The sequence below is a fragment of the Perognathus longimembris genome, unplaced genomic scaffold (genome assembly GCF_023159225.1).
Source record: "Perognathus longimembris pacificus isolate PPM17 unplaced genomic scaffold, ASM2315922v1 HiC_scaffold_5241, whole genome shotgun sequence".
In the NCBI taxonomy this organism is placed as follows: Eukaryota; Metazoa; Chordata; class Mammalia; order Rodentia; family Heteromyidae; genus Perognathus; species Perognathus longimembris.
The window spans coordinates 301,958-316,758 of NW_025960647.1; the positions used below are offsets into that span (position 1 = coordinate 301,958).

The following is a 14,801-nucleotide window of genomic DNA, read 5'->3' on the forward strand; positions in this document are numbered from 1 at the left end:
GAGTCCAAGGCCCAGGACTGGCAAAGAAAAAAAAAACATAATAGTTAAGGGCAACTGTTTTCCTTGTTAATATACTCAGGGTTCCTATAGTTTGTTCAGAGATTAAGGAGCAGGCCACCATGCCCCTGGTTAAACGCTCTTGCTGTAGCATTTTTTTACCAAATGGATGAAATTGTGTTCTGCAATGGAAATGTGAAGGTGGTCTACCCCACAGAGGTTCTTCATGGGGGACAGTTTGCACAAGGTGACACACTTCTGCTGTGTGCATATACTGATGTGGCCTAGATGAACCAATTGCCCAGAAAATGAAAACAAGAATCAGCAGAGCAATCCACTGTTACATGACATGCCTTCTCTCTCCTGATTCCTCGAAGGCATTTCCATGTCTCTGCTTAAATTCTTCCTGTGTCAGGAACTTTTTTTTTTTGGGCAGGGCAATAATGAACCAGTAGTTCTAATGTAGACTAAAATATGCTTTCATGTAACTTCTTCCTTTAAGGCAAGTCATCCCCTAGAACAATAAAGTTAGCCAACTTTCTATAAAGCCTAAGGTGGAATGGGTGCCCCTGGGTTCTGTTCTGTTTGTGGTCCGTGTCAAGCCCCTGGTAAGATCCAGTGGTTAGGCTCTGGCGTCTGCCTCCTTCGCGGCACGGGCCCCGAGTACTGCACCAGGAGCTGCGTCGTGGAGGCAGAGGTCCTTGGTCCCAGCATTTCTGCCCCTGTTGGTGATTTACATGGCTAGGCTCGGGCTGGGGCAGCCTGGTCAGGAAGTGACAGCGATTCCCAGGTCCTGGGAGGAGAGATCGGTTGGTTTGGTCTGAATGAGGGGAATGCGGCAGCTAGAACTTTAGGTAAAGAAGGTTCTAGATGAGCACTTGTGATTTTTTTTTTTTCCTGATAGAGTTGTGCTTGTACTTCATTTGTTCCCTGGCCACTTCACTTTCTACGATGGCTGGTGTGCAGTAAACAGACCAGAGGTTGGCTGGGAATATGGTCTAGTGGCAAGAGTACTTACCTCGCATACATGAAGCCCTGGGTTCAATTCCCCAGTACCACATATATAGAAAACACCCAGAGGTGGCGCTGTGGCTCAAGTGGCAGAGTGCTAGCCTTGAGCAAAAAGAAGCCAGGGACAGTGCTCAGGCCCTGAGTCCAAGGCCCAAGACTGGCAAAAAAAAAAACAACACAAAAACAAAACAGGTCAGAGGTCTCTCCTGCCCTTCCATGCTGAGGGCCCGGTATACCGACATGGCCCCAGTGAGATGAGAGGCAGATTGTAGCCTCTGGACAGTCGCGAGAGTTGGCTTTTCCGGCCACAGCTTGATAACTGGGACCTTAACTAGTTCACTGCTCTTGGTGATACAAGCCCGAAGTGACCTGTACTGGGTCCTAATGCATTCTGCAAACAGGTGTGCAGGGTGATGGTTGTTTCTCGCCTTCTACTCTCTATCCTAACTTGAGACTTTGTGAGCAATTCTTTTGACTACATGGACCAAGAAGGGAGGTGGTGAGGACGAACTTTCAGGGTCTCCTGTAGGGGAGCGTCATCTCTGGTGATGTCCTTGAGATGAGTCCCGGGAGGACCTGGGCTAAAGAGGCGAGCTCAAGTTCCTGAGATAACGCGTCTTTATTGCAGAAGGCGCGGGCCTGTTCTCTGCTATGTAACACGGGGAGCGGGGAGCTGGAGAGGTGAGGGGCTGGGCTTGGTGAGCTTGGCTGAGGCCTTCTGGATCGGGTGGAGCAGCAGTGCGAGGCGAGGCGGCCGCCCTGGGCCGGGCCCCGGGCCCCGCTGCCTAGGCCGCGGCCACCACCTCCCGGAGGGCGGCGCCCAGCTCGGGGAAGGCGTACTGGTAGCCGGCGGCCAGCGTGCGCCGCGGGACCACCCTCTGGCCCTCCAGCAGCATGGTGGCGCGCTCCCGCCCCAGCACGGCGCGCACCACGAGGCCGGGCACGGGGAGGAGGGCCGGGCGGCCCAGGGCGGCGCCCAGGGCCCGGGCGAACTCGGCGTTGGTGGTGGCGGAGGCCGGGGCCACCCCGTTCAGGACCCCGTGCACGTGGCTCTCCTCGAGGGCGTGCGTCAGGATCCCCGCCAGGTCCCCGACGTGGATCCAGGGGAAGAACTGCCGGCCCGAGCCCAGGGGGCCGCCCAGGCCCAGGCGGAAGGGCAGCAGCATGTGGCCCAGGGCGCCGCCGCCGCGGCCCAGCACGACCCCTGCGTGGCGGGAGGGAGGGGGGGACAGGGGCGGCGCTGGGACGGCCCCGATCCCCCCCCCCGCCCGCGCCCCCCCCCCCCGGCAGGCCCCGCCCCGGCTCTCACCCGAGCGCACCACCACCTGGCGCGTGGCGTCCCCGGGAAGCCTGGCCGCCGCCTCCCACCTGGCCACCAGGCTGGAGAAGAAGTCGAAGTCCCCGCCCGGGCTGTCCTCGTCGTACTCAGCCGTCGGGCTGGGCTGGTAGTACGCTGGGGGGAGACGGCCGGGTGAGTTGCCCCCCTCCGCCCGGGAGGCTCACCGTGGGCTGCCCGGGGTGGGGGGGGCGTGGGGAGCGGAAACCGGGATCGAGAGGGGGGTGGGGAGCAGAAACCGGCATGGAGGAGGTGCTGGGGGGCGGAAGCCGGCCCCGGGCAGCGCGGGCCGCTTGGCCTGCCCGGCCTGCGTGGAGCACCGGGGGTTGGCGGTGGGATGACGTCGACCTGAGGGTGGGGCGGTCGCGAGGAACAGACGGCGGGGGGTGGGGGGCCGTACCTACGCCTGTCACCACCACCCAGGCCTTGGGGGGCTCGGGGGCCTCGGCGATGGCGCGGGCCAGCATGCGGGTGGTCTCCAGCCGGCTGCCCAGAACCTCCTTCTGGAAGGCCTCGTTCCACCTGAGGGCAATGGAAGGGCTGGTCCCCGCTCGCGGCCGCGGCCCCGGCCCCGGGGGGAGGGGAGGGGGGGCGGGGGCCGGCTGACCTCCGGAGGGGGTTGAGGACGTTCGCCCCGGCCAGGTTGACGGCGGCATCGCAGCTGGGTAGCCCGGAGCTGGCGAGCTCCTCCTGCCGTGAGGGGGGGAGAAGAGCGTCAGGGCCTGGGCCTTGGCCCTGCCGTCCCCGCCCCCTGCCCCGGGCTCCGCCCCCCACGTGATCCAGAAAAAGCCCCGCCCCTGCCCAGGGCTCCGCCCCCACACAGCCACGTGATCCGGACAGCCACGCCCCTGCCCAGGGGCTCCGCCCCCCACAGCCACGTGATCCGGACAGCCCCGCCCCTGCCCAGGGCTCCGCCCCCCGCACCGCCACGTGATCCGGCCCCAGCCCGGGGCCCCGCCCCCCGCGCACCCACGTGATCCGGCCCGGCCCGGGCTTCCGCGACACCAGCGTCACCGCGTGGCCCCGCGTCCTCAGCAGCTGGGTCAGGGCGGTCCCACGAAGCCCGTGCCGCCGCCTGCTCCAAGGGCGCAAACCGTTTACAACGTCCCGCCGCCCGGCCCCCCGCCCCGCCCCGCCCGGCCGCGCGGACCCGGGCCACCAGGCCACAGACACCCCGCTCCTCGGGCCCCGAGGCCAGGGCCGGGTGGCCGGCGCGGAAGGCTGCACGCTCCCCCGCCCGGGACCCCGTCTCTCCGACTCCCGGCCGAGCCCGCCCCGTCCTCGGCCCGCCCTCACCCACGAGCACCCGCATAGCGACCGGGAGCTAGCGCGCACGCGCGACGCCTGGCCCCGCCCCCTCCGCGCGGCCGGACGCTGGCGGCGGCGGCGACGCTCCGCGCACGCGCCCTCGCTGGGCGGAGCGACCCCGGCGTGGGCGGGGCCCTCCCCTCCCCCGCGACTCCGGAAGCGCTTCCAGCGACGGGTCCGTGGTGGCCGGAAGCGGGGCGGAGGCCCCGGCGGCCCGAGGGGGGGGCGACGCTCTGGGCGTAGCGGTCCTCCCCCGTTCCCGCGCTCCCCGCCCGCGAGCGCTCCCAGCTCCCGCGCCCTCCCCCCGCCCCCCCCCATCCTGCGGACACAGCCCTCGCCAGCCGCCTTGCCTGGGCCGGGCTCACCCATCTCCCCCCGACGTCATCTCTGACGGGTCGGGGCCTCGGTCCCCTGCAAGGTTTGTGGACACACTTTTTCCCTCTCGTTTCCCGGGTGTGCCCTTCTGCTTCTTCCCTTCCTGCCCGCCCCGCAGTCCCTTTGCCGGCCTTGGTTGTCTCCTCCGCACGTCCAGATCCTGAAACCCTCCACCCCTGCCTGGGACCTCTTCTTTGTGAACACTCACGTGCCAGTTCAAGTGGCGTGTTTCAACACAGCATCCGGGGCTTCGCGGTACAGGGCTCCCCTAGCACGCACGAAGCCCTGGGTTCGATTCCCCGGCAGCACATACACAGGAAGAGCCAGAAGGGAGCTGTGGCTCGAGTGGCAGAGTGCTGGCCTCGAGCATAGAGAAGCCAGGGACGGTGCTCAGGCCCCGAGTCCAAGCCCTAGAATGGGGGGAGGGGGGGCAAGCATCCCCTGACTCCTAAATTTATATCTCCACTTTGATCCCAAAGCCCTTTTCCCTGAAATCTGGATTCCACATCTCCACGTGGGTCATTAAAAGGCAAATTTTTATATGTCCCGGATTGTACTCCAGATTTCCATGAACCCAAACCTGTTTTTGCTTTTTGCTAGTTCTCCCAGTCTTAGCAAAGGGTACTTGTGGTGGTTCTATTTGCTGAGGGAAAAATTGAAAGTCACCATTGATTCTTCCATTCTCCCAGGGCTGATCTGTTAGCAGTTCTGTAGGCTCTGTCGCTAATAAATCCATAATTCAATAAGTTCATAATTCTTGTTTATTTGTTGTTTTTTTGCCAGTCCTGGGGCTTGAACTCAGGGCCTGAGCACTGTCCCTGAGCTGCTCTTTTGCTCAAGGTTAGCACTCTACCACTTGAGCCACAGCACCATTTTTGGCTTTTTCTGTATATGTGGTGCTGGAGAAGCAAACCCAGAGCTTCATGTATGGGAGGCAAGCACTCTACCTCTAGGCCATATTCCCATCCAAGTTCATAATTCTTGTTTATTTTATTTTTTTGTCAGTCCTTGGGCTCAAACTCTGGGCCTGGGTATTGTCACTGATTGTCACTGAGCTCCTCAGCTCAAGGCTAGTGCTCTACCATTTGAGCCACAGCGCCATTACAGTTTTCTGGTGGGTAATTGGAGATAAGAGTCTCACAGATTTTCTTGCCTGGGTTGGCTTTGAACTGTGATCCTCAGATCTCAGTCTCCTGAGTAGCTAGGATTACAGGTGTGAGCCACCAATGCCTGGCTAGTATGTTCTATTCTTACATTTTAAAAAAACTTATACTTTGTGCTGGTACTGGGCTTAAACTCAGGGCCTCGCCTGATCTTTTGCTCGAGGCTGAATCATACCTCCACATCTAGCTTCTGGCTGGATAATTGGAGATAGGGGTCTCTCCAATTTGTCTGCCAGGTTGGCTTCAAACTGTGCTCCTCAGATCTCAGCCTTCTGAATGGCTAGGATTGCAAGTGTGAGCCATCAATGCCCCGTCCAGGCTCTGATTCTTGTTGGTCCCTTATGATTCTCCAAATGGTAGGCAGAATGACCCTTTCAAAAACGTATGTTATGCCATCCTTTCCTCAGAGTTCTCCAATGTGTATTCTGCTTTTAGCGTAGAAGCCAAAAACCTTATAAAGAACTTCAGGACCCGCGGTGATCTGGTCCTCATCTTTCCCACGACTTCAGCAACTATCGCTCCCCTGCCTGTCCTCTCCCTCTCTGGTGCGTCACCAACCTGCCTGAGAAGTCTAAGAAGTAACACACATGAGATTAGTAAAGCTTTTAATTTAACTCAGATGTATTGCTTAAGGAGACAAGGGATAGAATTAACATTTTTTTTTTTCTGGTACTAGGGCTTGAACTCAGGGCTTTCCACTTGCACTTGGCTTTTCTGCTCAAGGCAGGTGCTCTACCACTCGAGTTACAACTCCGACTCCCCCGTTGTCTTTGTGTTTGTCTACATAACCAGTACCCCAGTGAGGAAATAGAGCATCACCCTCCTCTGGAAGCTTGCTTCCCACCCTAGACGTGTCTTCTCTCCTGCTCCCTTTGCAAACATTCCCCAAATTATCCTGTGTGAGTGTGCCACCTGTCATTGCCGGCACCTGGCAGACAGGCCCTTGGAGTGGAAAAGCCCAGGAACAAGCCACGCTGTGGCAGCGTGCCCAGCAGAGGAGATAAGGTCATGTGCTGGCCGAAGACCACGGCAGATTCCCATCTAACGAGCGGCCCTGAGATCTCGCAGAGATCTTAGCTGCCTGGCTATCTGCTCAATGACACCACGAGCGACGAGGCGACGAACCCAATGAAGACGACCAGTTCTTCCGTTGCGTTTGGTCGCCTCAAATCCACAGAACAAAACCAGAACCCCTGTACAACAGCGAGCCGAAGAAGTCGGAAATACTGAGAGGTTGAGTAAGGACGGAAGCTTCTTGTCATTTAATCAAAACCGTGGGCTCGGTAAATAACTGCCCAAGCCACAGGTCCCAGAATCTGGACGGAGATCTCTAAACGACTTTCCCCGCCTCCCCAGCGGGGCCGGCGGAGCGAGCTGGTGCAGGGAAGGCAGCCACAGGCGGTGTCCGTGGAGAGCCTTCAGTCACGGATCGCTTACAGGGGAAGGCACCGAAGGCCAGATCCTTTCCAGGAGACACGGAGCGAGCGGAGAGTTCTCCCCCGCCAGCTTCATGCGCCAGCCTCTCTTGGTGGCTCCTGGAGCTCAGAGCCGGGCTGGCTTCCGACCCCGGCCCTCAGCTCTCGGCCTCCTGAGGGGCTGGGCTGATGGGCCCTGGCCGGCGGCCCGGGGCGACTGCCGTCACTCCTGGCATCCTTCTCCTCCATCTGTCGCCGTCGCCCGTGAGCACAGCCCGCCTTCCCTCTCGCTGTGCGCGGGGCGTGCGTCCCGTCCCGTCGGTGCCCGTGGCTGGCAGGCCCCGAGTCCCCACGCCGGCACGCGTGCACACCTTGCCCAGGAGGGACGAAGGTCAGAGAACATGCCTTTGGCGTTCAGTGCCAGCCAGGCGGGGGGGGGGGAGCAAGCAGTGGGAACAGCGCCTCGCCACTCACAATCCAATCTCCCCTGCTGGGGGCTCGTCCAGAGGCGCCCCTGCCGCGGCTGAGACTCGGGAGAACGAGGAGACGTGGCAAGTGACAGCCAGGAGTTCAAAACACAACTCACCTGAAAGCAAACTTGGGAGACCACTCACCCTTCCACTTCCTTCAGGATTCAGAGACCAACGCCATTGTAGGGGACAGACGAGGGAAAAGAAGGCGAATGGCAGCCAGGGATTTAGGAACTGTCTTCACAAACACAGCACTATCTTCTTCGTTTAACCCTTCCCCTCCTTTACAAGCTGCTGTATCGACACAAGAAGAAAAAAAAAAAAAGAGCAGGAACAGCTTCCTCCATCTGACCTCACTTGCTGGCCCCACAGTAAGTGCTCTAAAAACTGAGAAAGGACATCAGAAAAAAGACAAGCAGGGCTGGGAATGTGGCCTGTGGTAGAGCGCTCGCCTAGCATGCATGAAGCCCTGGGTTCCATTCCTCAGCACCACATACATAGAAAATGGCCAGAAGTGGCGCTGTGGCTCAAGTGGCAGAGTGCTAGCCTTGAGCAAAAAGAAGCCAGGGACAGTGCTCAGGCCCTGAGTTCAAGACCCAGGACTGGCAAGAAAAAAAAAAAGACCTGTATCCTGGAGAAGCAAATACTTAGAAAAATGGCTCCTCCTGGCACAAAGTGCTTATCTCAAAAGATAAACGTATGTGGTAAAATGCCTTCCATCGCAAGGATAAACACTCATTTAAAATCTATATGGCCCCCAAATGATGGTGATGTGTGTAATGTGCTGGTCGGTCCCCAGTGGTGAAGGCGTAACACCGAGCGTGATGAGGAGCATAACTTTAAGGCAGGCCTGGCCTGTAGCATATAAATATCCCTGGTGTCAAAGTGCCAGGTGGATTCCAGCCCCACCCCCTTTTTTTTTTTGCCTGCCCTGGGGATTTGAACTCAGGGCCTGAGCACTGTCCCTGAGCTTCTGTTGCTCAAGTCCAGCACTCTACGACTTGAGCCACAGCGCCACTTCTGGCTTTTTCTGTTCATGTGGTGCTGGGGAATCGAACCCAGGGCTTCGTGCATGCTAGGCGAGCACTCCACCGCTAGGCCACGCTCCCGGCTCTCGCTGCCTTTGAGAGCACGCACACTCTGTGTCACCACTCTTCTGCTTGCCTGCCCGTTCACTTAATAAATCACTGCCACGTTTTCTTACCATTATGACTTGTCCAGAAATTCTTATTCTGCGATCAAAGCCGAGGCCCCTAAGTGAAGTGCGTCTCCAGAGGGGGCAGTCACAAACCCTCACCGCCATCCAGCGCCAGTGCCCCGGCTCCTCACAGCCCAGCAGCACGTCTCCACTGCTGGACGACAGAGCCCTTCCCACGTGGAGTTCACCGGATCCCTGCCCTGGGCTGGGCCGTGTCAGTCAGTGCGCTGGGCTCTGGACCAGTGAGTCGGAGGAAATGAAGTCTTTGCGTTTTGGCGTGTCATTAACTTTCCTACCCTCAGGTCTCCATTGTATCCTTGATTGGACTCAGTTTTCCACCTCTGCCATTGCTTTTCTCTTCTCTCTTTCCTATGTCAAGCTTCATTATTTGTTCCTGTTTTTTTTGGGCAATACTGACGTTTGAACTCAGCCCTTGCGCTTGCTGGGCCACTGCTCTACCACGTGAGTTACAGCCCTCGTCCTTCATTGCTTTAGGTTTATTTTCCGTGGGGCTTGAAGTCAGGGACTGGGTGCTGTTCCTGAACTTCTTTTGCTCAAGGCTATATCACTCTACCACTTGAACCACAGCGCCACTCCTGGCCGGCCTTCCCTCCCTCCCTCCCTCCCTCCCTCCCTCCCTTCCTTCCTTCCCTCCCTCCCTCCCTTCCTCCTTCTGTGTGTGTGTGTGTGTGTGTGTGTGTGTGTGTGTGTGTGTGTGTATGTGTGTATCACGGCTTCAGGTCTTCTGACTCCACTTTTTTTTTTGCGGAATCCAAAGAAGCGTTAACTGTTTTGGTAACGGCATGGTGTTTGTGTGAAGCTCTTCCCTACAGTGGGGAGAAGTCTCCACTTTATCTTGGCAGATACGGAAGAACCTGGCATCTGGCAGCAGGACGGTTCTCCGAATCTCCGGGTCCTATCTGCACTTTTGGTCTCACGCCAAGGCTGACTCAGGTTGATCACCTGACCTGCAGCAGCGTCTTAGCAAGATCACTGGGAAGGGGTGGACAGGGTCAGACCCCTTCTACTTTGGAGGGCAAAGATGCCTATCCTAGCAGCCCTGGAGGTGAGTGTTTCTCCTCGCTTGAAGCTTCTCTGCCAGCCCCATCATTTGAGGACCTAAAGGCTGCCGAGTTCACTAACCTTGTTCCCGCCCAGGTACTTATTACATGCACACACAGGGGCTCATTTTATGGAAAAGGAGGTTCAATGATGGATCTACGGATCTTATACATAGACTGTGTCACCCAGAAGCAGTCAGCTGAACACAGTGAGCTCAGTTTCCCTGTGTCAATCCAATGGCCCTCCACAGAGTGCGTCCCTACTCCTTGGGGATCAGCGATCCGTGCTCGCGGACTCGTTGGCTGCTTCACCTTGGTGGTAGAGAGAAGATATTGCTATGGGTGTCTAGCAGGGAGAGGCCAGGGGGGGTCCAGAGGTTTCCACATCTTGTTTGTAAACAAGTTTGTGGTGTCTCTCCCTGTCTCTGTTGTCTTGATGTCTCTCTGCTCTTCTGTGCCTGTCTCTCGCTGTCTTTGTGTCCCTCTGTCTTATCTCTATGTCTGCCCATCTCTCTCTCTCTCTCACGCACACACACACACTCACACACGCACACACACTCACCCCTGCCGAATCTTAGGCTTGTTTGGCTTGGGAATCAGGTTGTTCGGTGCGCAGAGGAAAGCGCGGCGTGGAGAGGAGACGCACACTCGAGTGCGGAGCGTGGATCTTTATTAGACTTTTAGGGGGATTGTGAGCGGTGGGAACCTTCTGGAGACGGCGGCCTGTGGGCGCTTTCTTGCGGCTCGGGAGGTGGGGGGGACATCAGCTAGAGCCGGGGACAGGCCCAGGCGAGCGGCACCGGGGGGGGGGGGGGGGTGGCGGGCTCCGGGCCGCGGGCTCCTTCCGCGTGGCCTGCGCCCCGGGGTTAATTCGCCCTCAAGATTCTGTTGATCCAGTCCCGGTAGTAGGAGATGCGGGTGAAGACGGCGGGGGGCCTGGCGCTCACGTGCACGTAGGACGCGACACCATGCGCTATGCCCGCGCACAGGAGGGGGCCCCCGGAGTCGCCCTGCGAGGGGAGGGGGGGGAGGCCAAGCGGTCAGCCCGGCCGCCCGGCTCCTCCGGACCGTGTCCTCGGGGCCCGCCCTCTCTCCCCCGCCCGGGCGTCCTGGGTTCGAGCCCCGGGCGCGGCGGGGCGCGGGGTCACCTTGTACACGTTGCGGCGCGTGGCGGGGCTGCCCACGCACAGCTGGCGCCCGCCGCGGAACCCGGCGAAGTGGCCGCAGGCCCAGGCCGGGAGGAGCCGCATCTTGGCCTCCCGCAGCACGTCGGAGCCGGGCCCCCCCACGCTCGTCCGCCCCCAGCCCACGGCCCGGCACAGCCTGCCGGGGGGCACGGGGCGCAGCCGGGCCGGGAGGGGCTCGGCAGCCGGGCCCACCCGCCAGCGTCAGCGCGGCCTTCTCCCTCAGCTGCGGGGGGGGGGGGGGGGGGGAGGGGAGGGGCGTCAGGGCGGGCAGGGCGGGGGGGAAGGGGCGTCAGGGCGGGCAGGGCGGGGGGGGAGGGGGGAAGGGGCGTCAGGGTGGGCAGGGCAGGGGGGAGGGGGGAAGGGCTTCAGGGCAGGGCGGGGGGGAGGGGGGAAGGGGCGTCAGGGCGGGCAGGGCGGGGGGAGGGGGGAAGGGGCGTCAGGGCGGGCAGGGCGGGGGGGAGGGGGGAAGGGGCGTCAGGGCGGGCAGGGCGGGGGGAGGGGGGAAGGGGGCGTCAGGGCGGGCAGGCGGGGGGGAGGGGGAAGGGGCGTCAGGGCGGGCAGGGCGGGGGGGAGGGGGGAAGGGGCGTCAGGGCAGGGCGGGGGGGAGGGGGGAAGGGGCGTCAGGGCGGGCAGGGCGGGGGGGGAAGGGGCGTCAGGCGGGCAGGGCGGGGGGGCAGGGGCGTCAGGGCGGGCAGGGCGGGGGGGGCAGGGGCGTCAGGGTGGGCAGGGCGGGGGGGGCAGGGGCGTCAGGGTGGGCAGGGCGGGGGGGGAGGGAAGGGGGGTCAGGGCGGGCGGGGGGGGGAAGGGGCGTCAGGGCGGGCAGGGCGGGGGGGAAGGGGCGTCAGGGCGGGCAGGGCGGGGGGGGAGGGGGGAAGGGGCGTCAGGGCGGGCAGGGCGGGGGGCAGGGGCGTCAGGGCGGGCGGGGCCCAGTGGGGGGGGCTGGGGGGCAGGGGCGGAGGGCGCGAGGGGGCGGGCGGGGCCCAGTGGGGGGGGCTGGGGGGCGGGGCGGAGGGCGCCGAGGGGGGGCCGCGGGTCACCTTGAGCAGCATGATGTCGTGCACGACGCGGCCGGGCCGGTAGCCGGGGTGCGGGAACTGCCGCTCGGCCGCGATCCGCTGCCACGTGCCCTCCCGCTCCGTGGTGTTGTGCGTGCCGAGCGTGACGGTGATGGACCTGGGGGGGCAGCGCGGGCTCGGAGCGCCTCCCGGGGGGCAGCGCGGGCTCGGAGCGCCTCCCGGGGGCAGCGCGGGCTCGGAGCGCCTCCCGGGGGGCAGCGCGGGCTCGGAGCGCCTCCGGGGGGGCAGCGCGGGCTCGGAGCGCCTCCCGGGGGGCAGCGCGGGCTCGGAGCGCCTCCCGGGGGGGGGGCAGCGCGGGCTCGGAGCGCCTCCCGAGGGGTCTGTGGTCGCTGACTCCCTCGGTGGCGTCTCGTGGAGATGGGGGGGCGGGCAGGGGGGCGGGCGGGACCCCCAGGGGCAGCGGGAGGGAGCCGGGCCGCGGGGGCGGGGCGGGGGGCCTTCACTCCGGGAGGGCTGCACGGAGGCCCGGCTGCCGGAGCACGGATGGGGGGGGCGCCCCGCGAGCCCCGTCTCCCACCTTGCACAGGGCCTCCGCCCCCGACAGGGCCCTGTCCTCACAGGGACGAGGCTCAGTGTCTCCCCACGTGGCCGCGGTCGCGGAGCCCCACGTCCCCGCCTGGCCCGGGCGTGACACCCTCCCCCCCCCACGTCGTCTCACCTCCCCGCGCAGTGGGCCGCCGTCAGCACGAAGTCCCGTCGGATCAGGAAGCCGCCGCAGCGGTGCGCGTGGCCCTGGGGGCCGACGACCTCCAGGTGGGCCATGTAGGGGCGCGAGTGCGGCCTGCACTCGGAGCCCCCCAGGATCTCCTCTGCGGCGGGAGAGCGCGGGCCGTCCACACGGGCGCGACGGGGCGGGGGGGGGGGCGGCTCCCCTGCGCCCCATCCCGGCCCCGGCTTGGGGCCAGCGCCCTCTCAGGTCTGTTCCATCTCCTCCCTTCCCTGGACGCAACCCCCACCCGCCTTAGAAGCCATGCGGACAGCGGATTCCTTGCACACGCACGCACACACGCACACACACGCACGCACACCCGTGCGGAGCATGAGCTCCCGGGCCCCGTCCTGGTCTTCTCGTAGCCCAGGAAGGGCCCCGGGACTGTGCATCACACGACTGTCCGTCTGTGGTTCTGCACCAGGGAGGACGTCCATCATGCGCTTCTTTCCCGAGGGTCCTCGCTTCCTCCCACCGGCTCTGGGGTTCCCCCACCCCGTGCTCCCGCACACCACTACCGGCGTGGACGGGTCCCGTGGGCGAGCAGAGCCAGCGCCGCCGAGGGCCCGCCCTCGTGGTGGGGACAGACCCCGGGGGGGGGGGGGCGGCACTCACCGGCGGCCGCCCCCGAGGACAGCAGCAGCAGCAGCAGAGGGACAGCGAGCCCGCGCATCCTCGGAGCGGGGCGGTGCGGGGCTGACCTTCCAGCAGGGGCAGTGCGGGGCTGACCTTCCAGCAGGGACAGCGCGGGGCTGACCTTCCAGCAGGGACAGCGTGGGGCTGACCTTCCAGCAGGGACAGCGCGGGGCTGACCTTCCAGCCGCTGAGGGAGCGAGCGAGCGAGAGGCAGGGCCGGCCACAGGAAACGCGTGGTCACGGCGCTTCCCTTCCCCTGCGCGGACCGTCTCTGTGACCAGGAGCTCCCCCGTGTCACTCCAGAGGTACAGCCCGAGCCCGGCCTCTCGTGGGAGGTCCCGCCGTGCGTCCCGTCTGAGGAAGGGAGGCGGGGGACGGGACCCTGTCTCTCCCGCCAGGGAAGCTGGCGAACGCGCCCTCGGAAGCCGCAGGAGGGGCAGCGCCCAGAAGCACGCCGTGGTCATTGTGGTCCACACCACGACGTGGAGTTCACGTGCACATGTGTGTGCGCAGAGGTGTACACAAACACACATACCATTCCTGCAAACGTTCCAGGGATCGTACTTATCCTCTCATCAGGTGTAACTCTCCATTTCATTCCAGCCTCTCGTCTTGCTGGATGGCTACTTGCCATCTGAAAAAGCTCAAGTCTGCACCTCCTCCTCTGAACCAATGTTCATTGGCCGAGGAGGAGAGAGACCCGAGGGGCGTAGACGGAGGGGGGAGAGAGACCCGAGGAGAGTGATCAGAGGAAGGACTGGCCACATCCCATCCCAAAGGCCAATGGGAGGGGATTAGCCTGTCCTCATAGCTCATGTATGAGATTTTTTTGGTCAGATCTATGATGCACATTATTCATTTGACAGAAACCTTATAAAGTAGATATTATCTCAGTTGTATTGATCTGACCATGACGGTTTGTGGTTCACAATTAAATTTGTGGTGTGTGTGTGTGTGTGTGTGTGTGTGTGTGTGTGTGTGTCTGGTGGTACTAGGATTTGAACTCAGAGTCTGGGCACTGTCCCTTAGCTTTTTTGCTCAAGGTCGGCACTCTGCCCCTTGAGGCACAGTTCACTCTCAGCTTTTTGTTTGTTTTGTTTTTGGTGGTTAATTGGAGATAACTGTCTCATAGACTTTCTTCCTTGGGCTGGCTTTGAACAGTGATCTTCAGATCTCTGCCTCCTGAGTAACTAGACCTACAGGCATGAGTCACCAACACCTAGCTTGACCTACTCCTACAGTTGATAATTCCATATGGCCAATTTTTCTGTTTAGAAGTTTACATTGCTTAGTAGCAATTACATGTATATTAAGGTAAGGTAAGTTTTCAACTTATTTATTTTAGTATGCTATTGCTTTAACTCCACATGTGGTATTTCCAATATCAAACTACTCCATTTTACTCAAAAAATTTTTTTTAATGCCAGTCTTAGGGCTTGAACGAAGGACCTGGGCTTTTGTGCTCAAGACTAGCACTTTATCAGCTGAGCCGTACCTCCACTTCCGGCTTTTTGGCTGGTCTATTGGAGATAAGAGTCTCATGGACTTTCCTGCCTGGGGCTGGCTTTGAACTGTGCTCCTCGAGTCTCAGCCCCTCGTGAGCCCCCGGGGCCCCGGGCCCCCCTTCTTTTCCTTTTATTCCATTTGGCTCCACAACCCGTGGGAGGTGGCAGTGCTGCTTAGTTTCTCTCTTCTAGAAACTCCACCACAGACACACCCAGAGGTGTGCTTTACTAATCTCCTAGGTGCTGCTCAGTCCTTCGCTATCAGAGACACAGATAAGCACAGGCTACTGTTGTGTACTATATTACATTTTGTATCTATTATTCCTAACCTGTTATAAATACTTGCAGAGAGGA

At 61.5% G+C, this 14,801-nt stretch overlaps 2 protein-coding genes across 2 annotated transcripts; both read right to left on the reverse strand.

Annotated features, from left to right (window-relative positions):
* Positions 1-1,637: 1,637 nt before the first annotated feature.
* Positions 1,638-3,656, reverse strand: Sdr39u1 (short chain dehydrogenase/reductase family 39U member 1). Its single transcript, XM_048337301.1, is given in 7 exon segments — positions 1,638-2,212; positions 2,318-2,461; positions 2,745-2,866; positions 2,952-3,034; positions 3,314-3,402; positions 3,405-3,419; positions 3,641-3,656. Coding segments are annotated over 7 exon segments (888 nt in total). The 3' UTR covers positions 1,638-1,793.
* A 6,536-nt stretch (positions 3,657-10,192) lies between these two features.
* Positions 10,193-12,979, reverse strand: LOC125345054 (mast cell protease 2-like). Its single transcript, XM_048337305.1, is given in 6 exon segments — positions 10,193-10,344; positions 10,483-10,710; positions 10,712-10,744; positions 11,559-11,694; positions 12,256-12,406; positions 12,922-12,979. Coding segments are annotated over 6 exon segments (750 nt in total). The 3' UTR covers positions 10,193-10,200.
* Positions 12,980-14,801: the final 1,822 nt, after the last annotated feature.